Consider the following 14,219-nt stretch of genomic DNA (forward strand, 5'->3'; position numbering starts at 1 on the left):
CACTTCTGGAACTTTCTGGCCACTTTGCTTTAGTACAATGGAAAATGTGGTTTCCTTTGTTGATACTAGATCTTTCGGTGTGGAAAGATAGATCTGGATGGGGTAGGGAGTGGACAGGTAGCCTAGATTTCTGCCTCTAGATGAGATAAATAAATGATGCAAGCAGAAAAGTTGTTGATCAAAAAGATCATCTAGTAATCATCTGTCTTCCAATTACTTAACTCAGTATAGTTTTGTAATTACTCTGAAGAGGCCGTAGGACTAGGCATTCTGGAGGTTACAAAAATGCATGCTAGGAAGTTCCTGCCTTCCAAGGATCTTTCTTCAAGTCTACGTAAGTACGGTTAAATTCTTATTAACCTTTTTTTTTTTTTTTGGAATGAAGTAGCTTTAAAATTAAATGCTCATTGTCTCCTAAAGATGTTTCACAAAGTCTATGTAAGTCTTTGATTTTAATGTCAAATTTGAGGGTCTACTTATTAATCTTTTATGTGATTGAGAACTCCATCTTTGACATCATAGCTGTTTCATAGCAACCTTGACCTAAGTGAATGATGAGCGCTGTTCTGTAGGGTAAAGGGAGTAGGCCAAGAGTCAGGGAGCATCATGCATCTTCTCACTCAAAATATATCTTCGGTATCCTTGGGAAGGAAGAGTGCCTAAAAAGGGGAGAGGAGCTGCCTTTAACATAACGTTAAACATTCTGATTTGAAATGGTCATCTTGGCCCTTGTCTTTATGAACTTCCATTTCTATTTAAAATTCCTTACACATTGAACAGTGTTTCACACTTTACAAAGTGTTCTCATGTACAGTATATCATTCGATGCTCTAAGTGACCTTCCTCAGATAGGCAAGGAGGTCTGAAGTTACAAAGGAAGAAACAGAAATTCAGGAAGGGTAAGTTACTTGCCTCCCAGTCCAGAGTTCTTAATCCTTTTTATAGGAGGTTTAGGAGCATTGAAATAATTCAAGTTAATCTTCCTTTTTTTAGACTTTAGTATTTGTTTTTATTTGGTGACATTTAACTGGGGCTTTTGAAACCCTTAATTTAGATCCTGGTTTATAGAGGGTAAGGGTAAGGGTGAGGAAGAGCATAACTTCACTATGCATTTGAGGTAATTTGGAAATTTACTTCAGTTTCTGAAGTCTTTTCTTCTTTGTCTTCCCAAGAGGTGGATTTAAAGTCATTAAAAGAACATGAAAATGGCCAGTGCAGTGGCTCACGCCTGTAATCCCAGCACTTTGGGGGGCTGAGGTGGGTGAATTGCTTGAGCTCAGGAGTTGGAGACAAGCGTTGACAACATGGTGAAACCCCGTATCTACAAAAAATAGAAAAATTAGCCAGGTGTGGTAGCCTGCACCTGTAATCCCAGCTACCTAGGAGGCTGAGGTGGCAGGATCACTTGAGCCTAGGAGGTTGAGGCTGCTGTGAGCTGTGATCATGTTACTGCACTCCAGCCTGGGTTGACAGAGTGAGGCCCTGTCTCAAAAAAAAAAAAAAAAAAAAAAAAAGCAATGAAAAGAATGAAGACTGGTAAGGTGGTTATTTTATTAACAACGATAGATAGTAAAGCAACACCATTATGTTTTTTTCCTGCCTTGTGGCCTCACCTGTTTATAAGGACTGGACTTTTATTTATTAAGTTGTGTTGTTTTATTGACAATACATGCATCGTATCTTTTGACTTTGAAGGATATCTCATGTCAAAGGAATCAAGTTATGATTTGTAGAGGATTCAGCTGGAATAGCTTGTGGGTGCTGGCTAAGGGTGGAAAAATGCCTGCTAAGACATGAAGATTTTGGCCACTAGTTTTGCCCTTGGGAGCCTGGGGTTGGCCTTCTACCTGCCTTTGGTGGTGACTACACCTAAAACACTGGCCATCCCTGAGAAGCTGCAGGAAGCTGTGGGGAAAGTTATCATCAGTGCTACAACCTGTACGGTCACCTGTGGCCTTGGCTATAAGGAGGAGACCGTCTGTGAGGTGGGCCCTGATGGAGTGAGAAGGAAATGTCAGACTCAGCGCTTGGAATGTCTGACCAACTGGATCTGTGGGATGCTCCATTTCACCATTCTCATTGGCAAGGAATTTGAGCTTAGCTGTCTGAGTTCAGACGTCCTGGAGATTGGACAGGAAGCTTTCCGGTTCACCTGGAGACTTGCTCGAGGTATCATCTCCACTGACGACGAGGTCTTCAAACCCTTCCGAGCCAACTCTCACTTTGTGAAGTTTAAATATGCTCAGGAGTATGACTCTGGGACATACCGATGTGATGTGCAGCTGTTAAAAAACTTGAGACTTGTCAAGAGGCTCTATTTTGGGCTGAGGGTTCTTCCTCCTAACTTGGTGAACCTGAATTTCCATCAGTCACTTACTGAAGATCAGAAGTTAGTAGATGAGGGATTGGAAGTTAATCTGGACAGCTACTCCAAGCCTCACCACCCAAAGTGGAAAAAGAAGGTGGCGTCAGCCTTGGGGATAGGAATTGCCAGTGGAGTGGTTGGTGGTGTGTTGGTGAGGATTGTCCTCTGTGTGCTGAGGGGGGGCCTGCAGCAGTGATAGCCTCAAGAACTTGACAGCCTTGCTCCTGAAGATCTGGCTGCCCAGGAAGCCAAGCTAGCTTTTTAGGGGAGTGTTCTGGCTGCTGGTAGTGGATCAGCTTAGAGGGAAGGCTCCCATAGCCAAAAGAATGAGTGGAAGAAATGGAGGGGACAACCTCCTGGGAGCTATGGGCAGTAATCTAACTTCCTTATGTCCCATGGATCTCTTCCTGATCTTCCCTGCCCATTGGGTGCCCAGGAAACTGCAAGCATTGCCTGTGTTCCCAAGAGTTCAAAGAAGCTTGCATTCATTTTCTACCCTTTATAACCTGGATTCCTCCCCGCCTCCATTTCCCCTCTTCTGAGCTGTGTATTCATGTAGAGGGATGTATTTAGATTTTCTAATGAACATTTTTTTCTTCAATAAAAGTAATTTCACGGTAGCTGTATGGAGACCTAACTTTTTCTTTTCTGCTCTTTAGTTTCTTGTATTTGTTTAAATTGTCCCATAATCAGTCTGGCTTCATTTTCCTCAGGTTTCTTAGAATAGACATTAAACAAATTGTCTGCTTTTGGGGGCAGGCGGTGCAGTGCTTAAGCCTATGACAGGGGTTGTTAGTAATGACATCTGGCTCAGGTCTGTAACAGTCACTGAATATTAACAAATTGCCTGTTCTGCCCAGGTAAATCCCCTGTTTGGTATTAAATTGAATTTCTTGGCAAAACACTAGATTCTTCACCTGGTGGGTTTCCCCTTATTCAGACAGCACCTTGGCTTGCCTCCGCTCCAGTCCTTTTAGCTCTTTCAGTGCCCTGAAGCTTGTATTCCTGGGAAGGTCAAGTATTGGTTTCTTACAGCAGCCAAGGCCCCCAAGGGAGGATTAGTACTTTGATTCCTCCATAGGAAATCCAATCTTAAGACTCCAAGGCCATTTGGACCATGTCTGAGATAATTGGCTTGTGGAACCATCAGGGAAAGGCTCTTGGCCACCAGCTGAGCTACTTCTTTTTTCTTCCTCTCACTTTTCTCTGGCTACAGGAGGTAGCAGAAACCAAAGACCAGTGATTCTCTAGACATGTGTCAGAATCATCTGGATGATCTTGTGAAAAATAGTTTCTTGAGCTCTAATCCAGACATTGCTAACTCAGTTTAAATTATGGTCAGAGGATCTCTATTATTTCTTTTACTTTTAACTTGTAAAAATTTCAAACCCATAGAAAAGCTGAAAGAAATGTTTGGTGACCATCCATAGACCTTTTACCAAAATTCACCAGGTAGTAACATTTTGTCACAATTATCTTTCTCAATATAGATTGATTTTGCTAAACCATTTGAAAGCTAGTCACAGACATTGCAACTCTTTACTCTTAAACCATGTATGCATCTCCTAATAAGGATGTTCTCCTGTGTAACTACAGTATCTTTATCACACTAAGAAAATTAATTTCTGGCCGGGCATGGAGTGGCTCAGGCCTGTAATCCCAGCACTTTGGGAGGCCGAGGCAGGCAGATCACGAGGTCAGAAGATCGAGACCATTCTGTCTTACACGGTGAAATCCTGTCTCTACTAAAAGTACAAAAATTTAGCTGGGCGTGGTGGCGGGCGCCTGTAGTCCCAGCTACTTGGAAGACTGAGGCAGGAGAATGGCAAGTTTTTTTGTATTTTTAGTAGAGATGGGGTTTCCCCATGTTGGCCAGTCTGGTCTCGAACTCCTGACCTCAGGTGATCTGCCTGCCTTGGCCTCTCAAAATGTTGGGATTACAAGCGTGAGCCACTGCTCCCAGCCAAGGTTGACCCACTATTGATAGTAAGCTTGATCATTTGGTTAAGGTGGTGGATGGCAGATCTCACCACAGATGTGTGGGGGGGGTGTGTGTGTGTGTGTTTTTCCCCTTTGTAATTCATAGTCTGTGGGGTAATACTTCATGATTATATGGCTCTCCAAAACTGTTCACATATTTTGGCATCCATTGTTTTTGCCTTGTTCATCATTACACGTTGGGGACTGCAAACTGGCAATTCTTTACATTCATCTTACCTATATTAGCCTGCATTTCTCTGAAAAGAAGGGCTTACTCTTTTTACCCTCTTTTTATTTTTGAGGTCTCCAATAGATTCTTCTTATTCAGTGAACTGTATATAATCCATTATCATTTTCTCTTTTAACTTTTTAGGTTTAGGGGTACATGTGCAGGATTGTTGCATAAGTAAACTGCAGTTAATGGGGGTTTGGTTTTCTTGATGTTCAAATTGTCCCCAATTTTGGCCAGTAGAAGTACCCTCAGGCAAGCTCTTTTGCCCTTTTGCTGAGGTTTTATTTGACATTGAGCATTTTCTTGCTTCTAGTTCAACATGGTATCAGGTTCACATTTGGACTCTCCTTGCCCCAAACCTGAATCTGGTCCTCTTTCCCCAAGGAACCCTGGTTCCTCTTAGTGTGGGGAGTAGCATTGAGAAACCAAAGTTTGTGTGTTGGGTGTGCTCATTGCTGTTGGGGAGTCATTGCTCCTAGGCTGTCTCAGTGTCCTAGATGTGTATCGTGAGTTCAGAGCATCTTTGTTAAGGTTGTTAGGTGGTTCTGATGTATAGCTAAGGTTGAGAACCACTGACTGAGGCCCAGGCATAGGGAGTCATTTTACTATTGCTCTTATCTTAAAAAAGATCTTAACGTTTTACACACACCCTTACCCCCATTCTGTCTACTTCAGAGGGGATGGATTTCAGAAGACCTGGGTTCTGGTCCTGGTTCTGCTATTGATGGTGTAATGGAGTGAGCTACTGGACATCATCTTTGAAATAGGTGATTGTGAGGATCCAGTGAGATCCTGTGAGGTAAACTGAAGTACTGGACATGAGTTCAGGAATATTATTGATGAAGCATTCAGTACGGGACAACTTGCTGAGACATTCAGGAGATAGCTTGCTGTACTTTAAGCAAGCAGTCTTGACACTAGAAGACCATGAAACAATATCCTACTTTATACGTAATGAACTCAGCATGACATCGCTAAGGAGGGAGGTGGACTGATGGGTAGTCCCATTTTCCAGATGGAGAGACTGAGACCCAAGAAGAGCTAAATAACTTTTCCAGTCCTCTGTTGCAGCCAGTAGTCAAGTATGAGATGGACTCTTGCACAGCTCTGGCATTATAACCCTCTGCATTGGGCTCTTGAGTTTTGACTCCAAGGATGTGAAGGGATTGAGCAGAGAAGAGAATAAAAGATGCCCAGTTGTGTTTGTAAAGCAAAAGCTGTTGAATTCTGTGCAGGTAATCTACCATTGCAGGCTCAAGGAGAAGCTGACTGGACTAATATTTGGGATTTAGAGTGGCTGGTGTTCCCACATCCCCTTCGGGGGCAAAGTGCAAGAGATGACCCTTTTGTGATACCATACTGGTGTCCGTACAGGCCCCTTCTGGAGGCTTGCTGTCAGCCTGGGCTTCCGGGCACACAGCTAATGAGTACTGGGGCCTCCACTCACTATCTCCCTCTTCCCTGAAAAAAGCTGGGGGCATAGTCAGCATGGAACCCTACTTGCTTTGCACTGAAAGGCTCAAAACACAGAGCCGTGCAAGTGTATCTTCACACACATCTTCATCTGTAATAAAAAGTTTGATAGGCCAGGCACCTGTAATCCCAGCACTTTGGGAGGCTGAAGTGGGTGGATCACCTGAGGTCAGGAGTTCAAGACCAGCTTGGCCAACATGGTGAAACCCTGTCTCTACTAAAAAAATTAGCTAGGCTTGCTGGCATGTGTCTATAATCCCAGCTACTCAGGAGGCTGAAGCAGGAGAATAGCTTGAACCCAGGAGGCAGAGGTGGTAGTGAGCTGAGATTATGCCATTGCACTCCAGCCTGGGTGACGAGAGTGAAACTCCGTCTAAAAAAAAAAAAAAAAAAAAGTTTGATAAATGGTTATTGAATGTGTGAGAAAGTGTGGCTGGAAACTGACTAGTAATTCAAACCCTTGTGGCTCCTGTGAGCCAAGAGTAGAGGCAGCAACCTCGTTCTCACCAGATGTATCATTAACGTCTCTGCAGGGAGACTTTCCTTTGGGCCCATTGAGTCAACACCTCAGAGATGTCTTAAAAATGAGGGAACCTTGAAGCAGTACCATCTCATAAGCATTGTTCACTGCCACTGTATTAGGTAAAGCCAACCGATTCTAGCCAAATGCCTGCTTGTGCTCTGCTTGGACCTGCCTTGAGATCTTGGCCTAATTTTTCCCCCCTCCTGGGACTGAATGAAGCAATATAGACTGTATGTTGTAACTTCATTATATTTCACTGTGTGAGGGGTGAAAGAAATTCTTGGATAAAAGCCTCTGGAGTGACAGAACAGGACAAGGAGGTATGCTTTAGCCTGATGATAAAAACACCCACAGCTCGTGCCAGCTGCCCCAACAGGTTGAGAAACCATCTTTATTTAAGAACTGCCTGCTACCAGAATCAATAAATAACTACTATTACAAGAAATACAAGAGAGAAATAGTAGGCCAGTGGGAGTGGTTCAGTTTTAACAAACACTGAGTCAAGTCAGTGGTCCGATGCAGCCTTAGCATTTGCCAAGCTGAGCCTCTCTAAGCTGTGCAGGCCCTGGATGGGATGGGTAAGTTGGAGGAATCTTGGGGCTGAGGCAAGATGTATCCCATCTAAGGGCACTAAGTGTCATAGGCCCCAAAGGCTGCCTGGGGCTCTGGCCAAAGCTATCTGACCCATTTTGTTTCTCTCATTTTCCTTTATGTCCTATCTTCCCAAAGCCTATGACCATATACACAAGTCCACGGTGTCCCACAGCTACCAGGTGCCTGTTTCCATGGAGCTTTTTGGAGGCACATAGAAAAATGCCCTTCTAATCCCTTTTATGCTAAGAGCCTCTCTGGCAGCCTCCATCACATCCAGGAGGAAGCCTAGGATAGGTCTCACTCAGGGAGATAGAGCACCACTGTCCTGCCAGTGGCCACAGGTTTGAGGATACTGCGTCTCCGACGAGCCGGTTGGCAGTCCCATTCTGAGACCAGGCAGAAAAGATTCCTGTGTAGCTGGGGAAGAGATTAAGGGAGTCAAACATTCTTAGCCATTTTGGGCTCTTGCCCAGAGTACAGGCTGGCCGGCCCTGGGGGCTGCCCTAAAGAGGCTGGGTAAGCACTGGGCTATAACCAGAATTCCTGGATGAGCCCCCTTAATGGCTTCCCCTAAGGTGCGGGGCCACAGCAGGTGGGATCTCCAAGACTTCCTGGGCCGAACACTTTGATTCTAAGAGTCTCATCTCTGGATGGACACTTGGAGCATCTCCTACCCCTCCAGTCACAGCTTCACCTTATCCTAGACCCCATGTCAACAGCTGCCAGAATTCCTCAAAGGTCCCTCAAAAAGAAGCGTCTTCCTTATTGCAGGGCCTCCTGGAATGAGGAAGGTCATTCCAGAGGTTTTTTTTCTGATGTCTAACCTCAGTCTCATCTGTTGTTACTTTATGAAAAGAAGAAGACACCCCCCACTACCCCCATGGCCTTGCCACTCCCTGGCACCATCTGTATCCTTTGCTGCCCTGAATGAAAGCAGATAACCTGATCTTGCTGGCCCCTGAGACTCCGTCTGGAGAGAGCTGCCTTCCCCCCGAGGCTGGGTGTTCATCTGGACTGTTAGAGCAACAAGGACCACGGAGCCAGGGCAAAGGGCTCTGTAAGGGGAGCCCAAATGTATGCAGAATAGAGGGCACTTGTCTCCCTGGGCCCTGAAGAGGTGCCTATAGGTTGTTCCTGTCCCTAGTCCCCAAGGTGTTTACTGGCCACTAAGCTGTGGGGTAAAGTACTTGTCTGTGGCTGTTCCTCTTGCCGCCGCCTCTGGGGCTTGATGTGTGAAAGGAGATAACCCAGAACCGTGGTCTCATGATCACAGTGAAAATAAGCACATTGTCAACTCCCCCAGCCCATCTGGGCAGAGAACATGAAAATCAGAGAACCCCTGGGCAGGAGGGGACTCTGAGAAGCATCTAATCTAGTCTTCTGCAAGCAAGCTCATGTACAAGTCACTCTAGCAGGAGGCTGTTGCATTTTACAAGCTTGCATGTCCTCAGGTCACCTATTGTCTTATTAAACCTTAGTCCTCTACCTGAAATCTCAGGCTGCAGGAACATCTATTTTATTGTCGGTTCTGTCCCCCAAATTCTGCCTGCACAGTGGTTAGGTTTTCCTGGGGCTCAGCTTTCCCTGGTTAAAAACCCTTCGTGGGTCTCCTAGGAGGTCTGCCTTCCTCCCCTTTTTAGTGGACCTCATTAGCATTAAGGTACTTAGTTGTGAGTAAGTATCGTTGGCCTCAAGCAAGTTTAGGGGCTGTAGCCTCCAGCTTCACTGGTTAGGTCCTGTGCCAAACCAGCTCCTCCCTCGGCCCAGCAACTGGACACCTATCCCCTGCTTCCCCTGATGCAGCCCGAGGCAATGAGGAAGGAATTGGATAAAACTTAGAAGGAGGTTTTGTTCAGCATCCCCTTTCTGATAGAGAACCAGGCACAGGCCAAGTCATGGCCAGAGGGGGGCCAGGAGGGATGCTAGGCCAAGTTTGGACTCCCTGTCAGGGAGAATGGTCATACAGCTGAGCTCCTAGCACCCTTGCTTGTAAGGGTTGGGAAGAGGTGAGGAGGCTTTGATTAGCCAGCTCCAGGAAAGCTGCCCTGGGCGGGGGGTGGGTGGGTAGGGTGCAGTGGGGGTTTGGTCTGGCAGGGAAAAGGCATGTGAGCTTGTATTTTTAAAAAATTGTAGTGGGTAAACATCAACATAAACCTGCCCAGGAAAATAGAGCAGGACTTAAAAGTTTAAAAAACCATAACAAAATAGAGCTCTAACTGTAAACTACAGAAAACAGGCTCGGAGCTTCAGAGGACATATGCCCTTCAAGATGCCTGTCCTGCTGCCCCCTGTGAAGGGCCACCTGTCGGAGAACGGGCTTTGGGGTTTCCTGGTTGTGCTGCTGCTCTTGCCTAGGGAATCTGCTTTTGCTTTGGCCTCTTTTCTTGGGGCAAGAGCGAGGTGGACAGGGAGCTTCAAGTCAGCACTGCATGTTCAGTAGAAGCTCTGCCACACCTTGGACTGGAACCCAGCCATGCCAGTCCCCATGATCACCAATCCGAACCCCTTGAAGAATTTTCATACCCTACTGACTCTAACCACCTTCTTAGCCAGGCCATAGCCATTCAGCAGTGCCTCCTTCCTCTGGGTAGACAAACAGTCTTGAACAGAAAGGTGGGAGACTCGAGTTCTTAACCCAGCCCCATCTCTTCCGGGCTGTGTGACCTTGGGAATCCCAGACCCTCTCTGGACCACCTCCATTTCCTCATCTGTAAAGTGAGGGACTTGAAGAAGCTGAGCTCTAAGGCCTCTTCCAGCTCCGATGTTCCATGACTGGTAGTATACCCAGAGCTCAGGAAAGGATGGCCCATTTATTAACCCCTTTTCCTCTAGGGAAATGCAAGCAGTCCAAGGCCGTCTGGGAGCGGATCTGGCCAGGTGGTCCTAGGTATACCTGGGAGCAGGCAGGGCCACATTTATCCTCTGCCCTTCCCAGAAACCTCCCAATTCCAGGATACATAGCATGAATGCTGCATTCCCCTCCCAGGCAGGAGTGAGTCAGTTCTGGGAGAGCAGAGTCTGGGGCTGCAGGTCGGGAAGCCGAGCTGACTGCAGGCAGCGCTGGAGGGAGAGGTGGGCGCATGATTGGCCATCTCCTGCCCCAACCCTGGAGGGACTGTGCAGGATGGGTCTTGGAGGGATGGGAGACCCCACCAAGACAAGCCCTTTAGTCACCCAGCCACCTGAAGTGGCGCTGTCAATCTGGGGGATGACAGGGTCAGGTTGGCAGTGTTGGCTGAGAAGGCAATGTCACCTGGGTTGTGACTATCTCAGACCAAGTCTGGTGCCCCTTTCCACCAAGGGCCTCTCAACTCTTTTTAGCTTCCACCCCAAGCAGTATCACCCCCTCAAAGCTGAAGGGGCTCAGGCTCCCAGCCTCAGGCATCGGGGTGCTGGTTCTCAGCCGCTAGGGCAGGCGGGAGCCCCTAGGGAATCATCAGGGACAGCGTCAGGGTCCTTGCTGCTGCTCAAGGGAGAAGGTAGGAGAGTTCTTGGTCCCAGGGCTTGCCCTTCTCCTTAGACTGAAGGACGGTGAGGTGTGCACTTCGCCCCAGTTCTTCAGCCTGTTCATGTCTGGTGTTCCCGCTGGGCCTAGGACTGCTCTCAAGTGGTGGAGTCCATATAGGGTCCCAGAGTGCCATCTCTGCTGAGTTGAAGACACGTTTTTAAACCCCCTTCTTCCCATGGGCCTGTTCCTTCCCTCTGGGCAGCCTAGAGCTCAGGTATAGGCATCAGTGTCATCATGGAAGTTACTGCCTGGTGCCTCTCGATTTAAAGAAAATCCTTGCGTGGGCTCTGTCCTGCGGCAGAATATAAAATATCCTACCTCCTACAAAAAGGGCACTGTTTTAAAGTAGGTATTTAAAACTAGCCACTCTCTGGCACAGTGTCAGGCCACCTTGGCAGCAGGAAGGGGCCGGCTGGCTGTGTCCATCGGAGGTGGCGTCCAGCTGCGGTGCAGACGGAGGGGTGCCAGGATCAGAGCTCCAGGGAGCCTATGAGGATGAGCATCGCCACGGAGTGGGAAACGATGGCGCCAGGGTGTGGTGCTGGGCGGACTGCCAGGTTCTCCACCATCATGCTTGTGCCTGAAACCAGCACAAGCTGAGTCAGCTGGGCCAGGGACTACCCTAGCCCCACCCTTGTGGCAAGATTGAGACCTTTCCTAAGGAGACTCACAGGGCCAGCTGCAGGCCTGGGAGCGGACGGCTGGGTGTTCTTCTCAGCCCGACTCCTACAGTGTTTTGTAGACCCTTTGCTTTTGCTGATTGGTTTTCAGCCTCCCCCTGCACCCTGCTCCCTTCCCTGGCCCTCGGGGATGGTTTGCAGGGTGGGTAGAAAGGTGGTGGCGAGCAATTCTAGGACTACTTTGTACTTGGTTCCTCCCTGCCTTCCACTTTCCCTTGCGGGTCGAGATTGGAGTTGGCCTGGGGTGGGAATGATCCCCTCAGGCATCTGGGTGGACCCTGATCCTCTCGAGGGGATAAGGGCAGGGCAGGGGCAGCACCTCCATTCCTCACGATGTGGACTTCTGCAGGGATCCCATCCCCTCCAGGCCCTGTGGTCCGAATTTGTACCAGGGCATGGCCAATGTCTTCAGGCACTGGGATTTCTATCCAGTTCTTGCTGGTGAGGTGGAGTGTGGGAGTCAGGTGTAAGTCATTCTGGTACAGCATCTGTGGGAAGGAGGTTTCCAGGTGGAGTTTCCTGACAGGGCTGATCGTTTAGTCCTCCCCAGCTTTAGGTACTAAGAGGAGCCCCGATGGTTCTGGGCCCTTGCGGTCCAGCCTCCTCACCCCTCCTCCCCATTGACAAAGCTCCTCATTGGTGGGAGGAAAGCTTGCAGGCCACTGAACTGTTTCTGTAGACTCCTGAAGCTAGGAGAACCCCCATACTCCATCCCCATAGTCCATCACTGCCCCTGTGAACTCTGCCTTTCTGCAGTGACACCATCTGCCCCTGTTTTTATAGTTCCTACTGCAAGTTACCGAGAGAATCGTTCATGAATTTCATTCTCACAGTCACAAACCCTTTGCTTATGTCTCACTCAGATGCCTCTTGTTATAAATTGTTGCTTCTTATGTTCACTGGAAACACAGAGGAGCTGTTCCTTCCCATTCTGGGCCTAGCTGATCCCTTCCTCACCTTATAGCCGGTGACTGCAGACTCATTTCGGAAAGGAACCACAGGGTCCCACTTAATGCTAAGACTGGAGCTTGAGAAAGTCCAGGAGATGTTGCCAGGAGGTCGCCGCGGAGCTGCCACAGAGGAAGAATTGGAGAGATGTCCAAACGTTTCCCTGGCACCCCGCACCCTCTCACCTTTAGCCAGCCCTTCTCTGGATGTTTGCCTCTAGCAGTTACACCCAGCACATTCTGTCACCCATGCCCACGAAACAAAGCCCCTGAAAATCCAAAGGTTGGAGAAGTGTGAGATGCTTCAGAGGTCATGAATTCCATTCTCTTATTTCCATTAGGCTCGCTGTCTAATTTCTGTCCAGCCCAGAGCTGGTGGGCTAGAGCATTTGTCTTACCATTGGGGAAAAAGTGATCCCAGAGGCACCCACCCTCCAACATATTCCCCTACCCCCACCCCAGGCAGAGAGACTCACGGGGTTTCATGGTTGTGGCATTGGCAGAAGGGCTGGCAGGTCCAGTGCCAGCCCGGTTGTAGGCCCTCACAGTCACATGGTACTTGGTGTTGGGGTGCAGGCCGCTGACTCGGGCACTGGTGTCCAGCCCTGCTGTCCTCACTCGGTCCGCGGCTGCTTCTTTGTCCCCAGCTTTCCAGTAGCGGATCTGAAGGAGGCGGGGGTACCCAAGGGGTAATAGTCAAGCCCAGGATCTCAGGGCTGCCCCGGCCCCCCATATTCTGTTCCTCTCTTGCTCATCCTGGTCCTTGTGACCCAGACTCAGGCCTCAGAACCTGGACACTAGATCATGAGCACCCAGAGAGCAGGGTCGTGTGGGTGTGAGTCCCCTGCTGTCTGTTGGTGCCTGGTTCAAGGAAGGTGCTCAAGACGTGGGCCAGGGAGGGAGCCAGTGGCACAGGCTCAACCTAGCAATGGCCTGCTGGAACCCATCTCATTTCAACAACTTGGGGAGGCCACTGAGGGCATTCTGCTAAGGGACAGAAAATGCTTATTTGTACTACAAAGTAGTCCCCCGGCCCCAAGCAAGCTTCTGAAGGCTGCCTAATACATGCAAACCCATTTTCATGGTAATCATAGCATGAAGACCTGCTAAACATGCTTTCAAATCAAGGGCAGAGTTTGGACTTATCTCCACACTGTGGCTTGCCTAAGCTATTGTGCTGAAATCTAGAGTACTCTACTGGAATGAACTTGTGCTATCACTAGTAGGCCCAGCCTGATGATTCTTTCTTGCTTTTCCTTCTTTCTCTCCCTCTTTCTTCCTCTCACTTTCCATCTGCTCCACAGGTACCCCTATGTGGAGTTCTCAGTGGACCCAGTACTCAGGCCAGACTGCTGGGCCCCAAGTTCCCCCGGGATAGGATGTTCAACGGTCCATAGAGTGGCTCAGGCTGTTCTCTGTGCAGCCCTGGATAGGGCAGTCTGAATGGGCTCTGGCATGAAGGGGGCAGGCCATGCCCCTTCCCAGAACCCATTCCCTCTACCCTCCCAGCTTCCAGTGCTGGCTCTAGCCAAGCATTTACTTTAAGGCTGCCTCCAGGGTCTGTCTTCCCCAATGGGCATAAGCCATGGTTTTTAAAATTTTATTTATTTATTTATTTATTTATTTATTTATTTATTTATTAGATGGAGTCTCACTCTGTCGCCCAGGCTGGAGTGCAGTGGCGCAATCTCAGCTCACTGCAACCTCTGCCTCCTGAACTCAAGCGATTCTCCTGCCTCAGCCTCCTGAGTAGCTGGGGTTACAGGCATGGGCCACCACACCCAGCTAATTTTTTGTATTTTTAGTAGAGGCAGGGTTTCACCATGTTGGCCAGACTGTTCTCAAGATCCACTGCCTCAGCCTCCCAAAGTGCTGGGATTACAGGCACGAGCCACGGCGCCTGGCCTGCCACGGGGT

At 48.5% G+C, this 14,219-nt stretch overlaps 2 protein-coding genes across 4 annotated transcripts in view; one reads left to right on the forward strand and one right to left on the reverse strand.

The window, feature by feature from the left end:
- Positions 1-67: 67 nt before the first annotated feature.
- TMEM81 (transmembrane protein 81) lies at positions 68-2,985 on the forward strand. The gene has a single exon (XM_050764364.1). It carries the CDS (start codon positions 1,794-1,796, stop codon positions 2,559-2,561), a length of 768 nt encoding a protein of 255 aa, XP_050620321.1. The 5' UTR covers positions 68-1,793; the 3' UTR covers positions 2,562-2,985.
- Positions 2,986-6,940: 3,955 nt separating this feature from the next.
- Positions 6,941-14,219, reverse strand: part of CNTN2 (contactin 2) — a 34,929-nt gene continuing 27,650 nt past the window's right edge. For all 3 annotated transcript variants that reach the window (XM_050762991.1, XM_050763003.1, XM_050762998.1), the window contains exons 20-23: positions 12,779-12,965; positions 12,313-12,425; positions 11,675-11,843; positions 6,941-11,255 (exon numbers count right to left, since the gene is read on the reverse strand). In XM_050762991.1, coding sequence (XP_050618948.1) covers positions 11,146-11,255; positions 11,675-11,843; positions 12,313-12,425; positions 12,779-12,965 — 579 coding nt within the window. In that variant the 3' untranslated portion in view covers positions 6,941-11,145. The remainder of the gene's footprint in view (positions 11,256-11,674; positions 11,844-12,312; positions 12,426-12,778; positions 12,966-14,219) is intronic.

The sequence above is a fragment of the Macaca thibetana genome, chromosome 1 (assembly GCF_024542745.1).
Source record: "Macaca thibetana thibetana isolate TM-01 chromosome 1, ASM2454274v1, whole genome shotgun sequence".
NCBI lineage: Eukaryota > Metazoa > Chordata > Mammalia > Primates > Cercopithecidae > Macaca > Macaca thibetana.